This window comes from Helicoverpa zea, chromosome 14, assembly GCF_022581195.2.
Source record: "Helicoverpa zea isolate HzStark_Cry1AcR chromosome 14, ilHelZeax1.1, whole genome shotgun sequence".
Classification (NCBI taxonomy): domain Eukaryota; kingdom Metazoa; phylum Arthropoda; class Insecta; order Lepidoptera; family Noctuidae; genus Helicoverpa; species Helicoverpa zea.
Window position 1 is genome coordinate 8,316,321 of NC_061465.1, and position 8,207 is coordinate 8,324,527.

The 8,207-nt window shown below is 36.4% G+C and overlaps 1 protein-coding gene across 3 annotated transcripts; it reads left to right on the forward strand.

Annotated features, from left to right (window-relative positions):
- Positions 1 to 612: 612 nt before the first annotated feature.
- Positions 613 to 7,732, forward strand: LOC124636149 (REST corepressor 1). Of its 3 annotated transcripts, none has more exons than XM_047172082.1 (11): positions 613 to 894; positions 1,206 to 1,358; positions 1,429 to 1,643; positions 1,730 to 1,918; positions 2,434 to 2,526; positions 3,718 to 3,833; positions 3,986 to 4,217; positions 4,739 to 4,892; positions 5,068 to 5,220; positions 5,307 to 5,392; positions 5,578 to 7,732. In XM_047172082.1, the coding sequence occupies exons 1-11, from the start codon at positions 789 to 791 to the stop codon at positions 5,668 to 5,670; spliced, it is 1,590 nt and encodes a 529-aa protein (XP_047028038.1). In that variant the 5' UTR covers positions 613 to 788; the 3' UTR covers positions 5,671 to 7,732. The 3 variants fall into 3 exon arrangements, with proteins under 3 accessions (XP_047028038.1, XP_047028040.1, XP_047028039.1); XM_047172083.1 differs by having other exon boundaries at positions 615 to 894; positions 1,221 to 1,358; XM_047172084.1 differs by lacking the exon at positions 2,434 to 2,526 and having other exon boundaries at positions 614 to 894.
- Positions 7,733 to 8,207: the final 475 nt, after the last annotated feature.

An 8,207-nucleotide genomic window follows, 5' to 3' on the forward strand; every position in this document is an offset into this window, starting at 1 on the left:
TATAGGTCACTACCAAATAACCGGTTTAGGTATTTCATAGCTAAGTAGGCATTACATTACAAGAGTTGTTTTTGAAAGCGGGACTTTCACCGGGCTGGCAGGCTTTGCAGCTCAAGTCTCACCCCTCGCTGTTTTCGCTACAAAATGAATGTGCGGATAGACGATGCGTAATAACGCCACGACGCGCCATCTCTTGTGTTCGAAGAAAAACATTATTTAAAGTTGGCTGAAGGTGTTTTCGAAATTGAGGAATTTTATAGTTTTATCATAAAAGTTGACAACTGAGATTTTAAAGTATCTTGCTATTTAAAGATGCAGCCAAATCAATTAAACAATCGAGGATAATTGATCATAAAACTAATTAATTTAACAAGTATGCATTGTTTCATTTCTCGTAGTCTGTACAAAAGTTACAAGCGTAAAAATAAGGTTTTGTATGTTTGGAATAAACGTGGTTTCATTTTATTATTTTAGGATAATGTTGTTATGTTTATCAAATATTAGTTGAAATTACAACAAAATATTTTTAAAGTTATTTTAACACCGTTCTTTTACTCACTAAAATGAAATAAAGTGAATGCTCAAGGAACTACAGACGCCATTAAATGAGCCATTACATTCCGTGGCTGGTTTGTCAAATTATTGATGCGGTGGTTTGAATCACGTTTGAATTTAAGTGCGAAGCTCTTTAATTCCTTTATTTTCTTAAACTAAACCCTAATATACCATAAATGGAAATTTAAATTGTGTGTTGATTAAGTGAAGTCTGTGTTATCGAGTGTCTAATCATGGTTTTAGCCGAAAGAAGTAACGATGTTCGAAACGGGAAGCGGTCAAGGGGGCCAAGCCCCAATGGCCATGGAAGTCCAGATTCCAGTTCTGAAGATGAGAATGGTACGAGAAATTTTAATTTTTCATGTTGCTTATGGCTTTGGAATTATTTAACGAGGAATCGGGGACTTTTTTGCATGTTGATTTTGTACTGTCTTACATTTTACACAATACGTACCTACAATAAGTACTTACTCGATCGTAATCTCTATACGTGAATATTAATCCTAAACGTGTAATTGCTTCTGACGACGCTTTTGCGGTGGAGACATTAATCATCATCATCTGACATTCGTGCTTTATTTTTTATGCTTACCATCATCGCCTTCATGCTGCCTTCATCTCATCCACAAATGTAACACGAAACCAAGCAGTCGTACCGTTTGCAGCCGAGAAAATCAGAGTGGGCAGAGATTATCAGGCAGTATGCCCTGAATTGGAACCAGTAGACCAACGCAGACCTGAACTCATTTCTGACAGAGCTTTGTTGGTTTGGTCACCCACTTGTGACATATCTGATATCAAATGTAAGTTCAAACAGTTTGTGGAATTGTTTGTGATATTATTTGCAATATTTCAACAATATACTTGTTTTAGTGGATGAATACATTACCACAGCAAAGGAGAAGTATGGTTATAATGGGGAACAAGCACTGGGGATGTTATTCTGGCACAAACATGACCTCAACAGGGCTTCAATGGACCTTGCCAACTTCACACCTTTTCCTGATGAGTGGACTGTGGAAGATAAAGTGCTTTTTGAACAAGCTTTCCAGTTTCATGGCAAAAGCTTTCACAGAATACGACAAATGGTAGGTCCTTGACTAATTAATTATCACAATGCAGCCATGGTTTAGAGTTAACCTATTATGACAAACTGACATTTTATTTCCTTTAGTTGCCAGACAAATCTATTGCATCATTAGTAAAGTACTATTATTCATGGAAGAAAACAAGAGCTCGTACTTCATTGATGGATGTTGTCAGTGAAGGCCGCAATGCTACCAGCTCAGGAACTGGCAAGCGTGAATCAGGCACAGGGTCAGAACCTGGAGGTTCAGATAAGGAGTCTGATAATGATGAAAAGGTATGTATTGCTTGTATATGTTGTTTCATGGCTTGTTGTAAAGTTGAATCAAATATAATTTGCTCCTTTTTTATTGTGTGCAATGTCATTGTATTACCAATGTACCTAGTTACAGAAACAAAGTCAACCGTATCATTCCCTCACTGTATAATTATTAATCATGTGATAGTATATCTGGATTGTCCAAATTATTAATAATTAATGTGTACAACGTCAAAGTGGCAAAATTTTCAGTAAATAAAATTGCAGAGTGGTAGAAATTAACCTTACCAAACAATATATTAATGGTTCTCTTTTGTGGCCATTTGAATATCTCTTGATTTCATTTTGTGTTCTTAGAGTACTAACTTGTGTCATATTTAAATGATGTGCTCTACATGTAGATAATTCATAATCGGTGAAATGATGTTTAGGAAAGGTAAATTACCATTACTATAAATAAATATTCATAGAGCAGCTTGTTGGGTGCTTCAGGGGTACATATCTGAGTTAAGGACTTGTGTTAAATGTGACAGAAGTGGACTTTCCACCGTGGTATTGTCCGAGGAGGGAAGTCCCTCGCGGCAGGCGGGGCTACACAACGCGCCGCCGGCCAGCAGGGCGCCCAGGTGGGTGCTTTGCTTCCCCACAATGAGTATAACCTTGCTGTCACCATGGAAACTTGATGTTCAATGTCTTCTTCCATCCTCTCACTTATATGTCTATTCAATTGATGTATTGTCGTCTATTATTTGATGTTTGAGATCTTCTACTTGAATAAAGCTAGTTCCCTGTTTCAAGATCTGATTCCATAAAGTGTCTGTCTTAGTCATGCCATGTCATAGCGCTGCACTTCATAGCATTACTTTGTCATCATGCAAGTTTTGATTGTGGCAACATGAGCTTATGTACTAGTCTATGTATTATACAGCAGTTATTTGAGTTGTTGGAGATATTACTCTTAGCAGCTGATGTTCATAAATGGTTGCTTCAAATAACTGTTCAATATTTAATAATGTATTCAACTGTCATTATTCTAATTATCATAATTTAAAATTATGTACAAATGCTTTATGTATTTTGATAATGCTTGTTATTTTAATTTTGGCCGCTCTGCATTTTTATTTACAAACTGTGATTGCTACCACTCTCATGTGCAACATTCATTTACAATATTCTGTCTACATGTCTTCATGGTACATGAAGATTATTACATTCAACTATATTTCATTCATATTTTATCATGGTTTTACACATTCTGTATCAAAATATCTATTAACATTGAGTTGTAGCACTTGACTATTTTATGTACATGTATGCAAATGAATTAAGTTTATTCTTCCTTTTTTCTTGCAATATTTTTGGTACAAATACGATAATATGCATTACTGAAAAAGGAGAATGTATGTTAATTATTATATCTGTTGTTGGTTGAATGAAGCATCAAATGCATTTCTTGTGTTGTGAATTTTCATGGACCTTTATAGACTATAATCCATCAATCATAGTGCTATAACTGTGTACCTCTGTGTTTCCGCATAATACAAACTTCTAACATGTAGCCTGCCTCCTCCCATCCTCGCCGTTTCCCATGATGTTCCCGCATGCTTCCTTTAATAGCCCCGAACAATGAAGGACTACTTGTTTAATAAATCTAATGTGTGCAGAATATCATTTAATATTCTAATGGGTTTTAAAAGAAGTGTGTGAGAAGTCATTGTATACGTGTTTGTCTGTCCCTACACGAGCAGCTCTCGTGTTTCGTGTAGCTGGTGGAAGTCGTTTTGTGACAGGAATGTAAAATGTGAATTGGGGTTTAGGGCGAGGGCGGCGGCGAGAGCGCGGGCAAGTGGTGCACTGTGTGCGGCATTCTGTGCAACCAGATCACGGCGCACAATTCGCAGAAGTTGTGTCAGGCATGCCTCGTGCACGCCAGGTCGGTAACGATACTATTCATACTTCAGTTTTATTAGATTATCCGCTCGTTACAATCAATGCATGTTATAAGTGCAGCTCAATAATTTTCGAGTGTGGTTTAATTAATTGTATATAGGGATGGTTTTTTGAATATTGGCGGTGATGTGACAGACGCACGGGGACTATGAGACCGCTGTGCGGCCCGTCCGGCAGACGCGGGCCGGGTTCCAAACAACAGCGGTACAAGCACCGGCTGCCGCGTGGCATTTACATCAATCACGACGATCTCGTCGCCATGGCTACCGGGCCTCAGCCAGGCGACCCCCCGCAGCCCGGACTTATCAATCAGGGCGAAGCCATGCTCAAAGCTATGGACAGAGAAATTGTATCTCTAAAGAGACAAGTAAGATGCAACCCACTACGATGTCGCTAAGTAGTGTCGTTGCGAGACACATTCTCACCCTTACGTCGACACTGCACACTTCTAAATATTACCAACGTTCATTAGTCATTCATCCAGATAATTCATGGATGTGACTAAGCTTGTGTGATGTAAAGTGAGAATGTGATAATTAAACTAATTTTATTAATTAAATAGTCAATAATTTTGTAGTAATTCATGCTAATTAAACTACAATACTGTATTAGGTAGTATTGTGGGAAAATGTATTCTGCACACATAGATTAGTTGATCAACATTATTTTAAGTTCTATTGATTTTTAACCATTCCACCCCCCAAAATTACTGTGCTTCGTATGTTACTGTGCGTCCAAATCCCAAGTCCTACAATGTAGATTCTTGGATAATCCAGATATGCACTTTACATCCTATGTTCCGAATTTCTTAGTTATAAATTTGTGACTGGTTCAACTGAGAGTGGAGATCATTGATTTGAGTATAGTGAGTATGATTGTTTTGAATAGGTGCAACAAAACAAGCAGCAGCTGAGTGCGATGAAGCGCAAAGTGGGCGACTCAGGAGTGGAGGAGCTGAGGCCCGGCGAACCGCCCGCAAAGATAAACTCGCGCTGGACAAATGACGAACTTCTCATGGCCGTCACAGCCGTTAGGAAATATGGTAAGGCACTCAATATCTGGTTTGATTTTTCTTTGTTGCACATATTTACGTTAATGACGTATATGTGCAATCTCCGAGTCTTGTTTACATTATTATTATCGTCCACAAATATCATTGCACGTTTTATTTTCTCTGTATGTTTTTTAAAGTATGAGTTCATTTTATGATTATGCAGGCAGGGACTTCCAAGCGATCGCTGAAACCTTGGGCACAAAGACGGAGGCGCATGTACGCTCTTTCTTCATTTCTTACCGGCGACGATACAACCTAGATGCTATGGTGCGCGAGCATGAAGCTGAACGCGGTAACGCCCATCACATACAAGCTGGTTTGTATATTTCATGTACAACATATCACAGCTTTATAAAGCCTAGTAAGAAGGATTATTATCTAAATGTGAATATTTATTTTCAGGAACAACGAGCACAGAATCAGCTGAAACAGGCGACAATGCTAACAATGGAACAGACTCTCCCCAGTCCACAAATAAAGATGAAAAAGTAAGTGATAAATTACTATTTTAGTTAAAATCAATTTTAACTAAGTACTCTGTTACTTAGTATTGAACCTATCATATATTTTGAAAGTAGTTTTCATTGAGTTGGAATGAACGATGATAACTCACGAATACATGGAATGTTTATTTCGCAACCATACCCAGTAAAATACACCTTCATTATTGTAGACGGAGGTGGATAGCGAAGGCGTGGCCATAGGAGCGTCGGCGGAGGCAGGCGGGCCTCCCACGACGCCGCCCAAGCACAAGGCCGCCAAGTGATGCGCGAGGCCTGTCGTGCGGAGCCCTCGCGTGTAGCGCCGCGCCAGCACCTCGCACCTCACAGACATTTGGGCCCACACCCATTCCATATGATATCACAGCGTGTCGGTACCTCCTGCCGCTTACTACTCTTATTATATAGGACAGCAGTAGATTTTGTTATACTTATATCTCTCAGGTAGCGAAAGGATCTATTCTTCATATTGCTGTACAAAATGCTGTTTTCAGTATTCGGTCGTGTAGCGCCAACAGGCACAACTCGAAACTCACTATGTAATCTATTTAATGGTGCGGAATGTTATTATCAATTAGACGTCCTAATCACAATGTCTGGTTGATTATAAACTACTCGAATTTCTGGTGGAATAGGGACAGAAATGTTTGTATACGCTTTAGGGAAGCATCAGACTTGTGTATATAATTGTAATGTATGCTAATAGGATAGTTTCCAGTTTAGGAAACTTATGTAAAAATATAATCATAAGTGTGTTCCTGTCTATGGTTTCATAATGACTGACGCCTGAGAGCTGTGCTCTTCGAATGAGTTGTCGTGCTTTGTCCAATATTTCTTCAGATTTCTCGAGTGAGATAGTTTCTAGATTTATTATGGAAATAACATATTAATCACTTGCCTTATGTAATAAGTTTGTCTCATGTACTCGCATGCTTATTAAAATATGACTTACCACAGGAGAAATATTAATTCAACTTGAACTACAGACTTCTGTGGTTTTTATTCTAATAGTTTTCTATATAAATGATTCTAAGAGATAATAGTAGCTAGATATTTTCATGTAAGACTTATTATTTTATCGATAAGGATACTATCAATCTTGAATTATGTCCAGCTGTAGTTTTATAGATATATAAACTAAGGAAGGATGTTAGATGGGTTAATAATAAAACGGATACTCATATAGGTAAAATGGCATTTATAGTCGCGAATGTATAAGTTCCATTATAACGCCATAGAAAACTGCTTGGTTGAATAAAAGCAATATATCGAATAATACAAGATTTCTTATGCACACATAGACTAGCTATATTATACAATTTTATTAATAAATTTTTCCATACATTTAAATAAAGCGATATAGAGGAAATGACGATATTTTTGTACTAGTAAAAGACATCCCAATTAATAGGAAATTTCGGTGTGATTAATTGATGTTATTTTAATGAATGGTATTAACTTTAATTTTTTACTTGTAGGTTAGGTTTTATTTAGTGTAATGGACTACCGCGTCGTTTATAGCATAATTTACTATACTTATAGTTTTATTTCTAATATGGTACATCACAATGAGATGAGCTATTCGCACCGGTCGCTACGAAGCCGAAGATGAATCGTTACCGATATATCATTTCTCTTATTCAGTGTGACTAAACTTGGCTGTATATAATTATGTAGTATTATTTACTAATAATAAACTTCAAACGGTGCACTCGGTACTAAAATTATGTTCCGTACAAAACTGAAATGTGATTTGGTTCCAGATTTTTTTTATTAAATTCAACATCCGCCTAACATTGACGTACGCAATATTTTTTAATTCAACTTATTCCAATAATTGCTGTTATAGCATATTATTTAGTGACAGGATACAGACAAGTCTGTAATAATTATATTTTTCGGGATATGGGTTTTAAGTAACGCCTATTATATAAGTTCCTTGTATGATTATAATTTGTAACTAACTTGTGGTCAGACAGAAACTGGTTTACTATAGATTTAGTTTCAAATCCTTAGTATATTTACGAACGGCGTAAAACCTTAATCACTCCAAAGAGATCCACAAAATGAAGTCATCTTATTTATTGATGCTAATTAGGGCTAATAGGAAGATTGTTACTGAATTTAAATTATTTTTATTAGGATTATTGTTTTCTGTATATTAAGAACTTAAATCAATTGACAAAGTGTTTTTTAATTAATTAAGTTATGCTCAAAGTTTGTTTTGTCCAATCACTTGACAGTGTTCTCCACAAATTATTTAGTAGCTATTACCGAAGTAACGGGAGTTTCGTTTAAGAATAATAAATAATTGTAAGTATGTATGAATATGTGCTTTTAATTTCCCGAAATCCTTTGCATTGAAAACAGCTGACTTAGGATTGGATACTGGAGTTAACTTTTTCTGTTTAACATTTCTTGAAAATTATGCTTGATATATCTAAATCATTCCATCTAATTGGAAAATAAGTATCTCAAGGAATCAAAAAATCGATCTTTTTCTTGTCGTTTGGCGTACCTAGATAAATTAGAGAATTAAAAATACACACAAATATCCGTTATAGTTTGTATTAAATTATTTTTTAAAGTGTTATTTTAAATTGAGTCACAGTGTATTTTTGTCTTTTCACCTATTTTACTCTAAGCTGCAATGAAAAACTAATCTGTCTCTTCTGAAAATGACACCTTATTGTCAAATGTACATTGATAGAAACTGGAAACTTGTTGACAATATTTGTTTGATAGAAACGTTGTGTGAAGTGATTTTGTATAACAATGATGCATCAGCGTGGGCCGAAGCCTC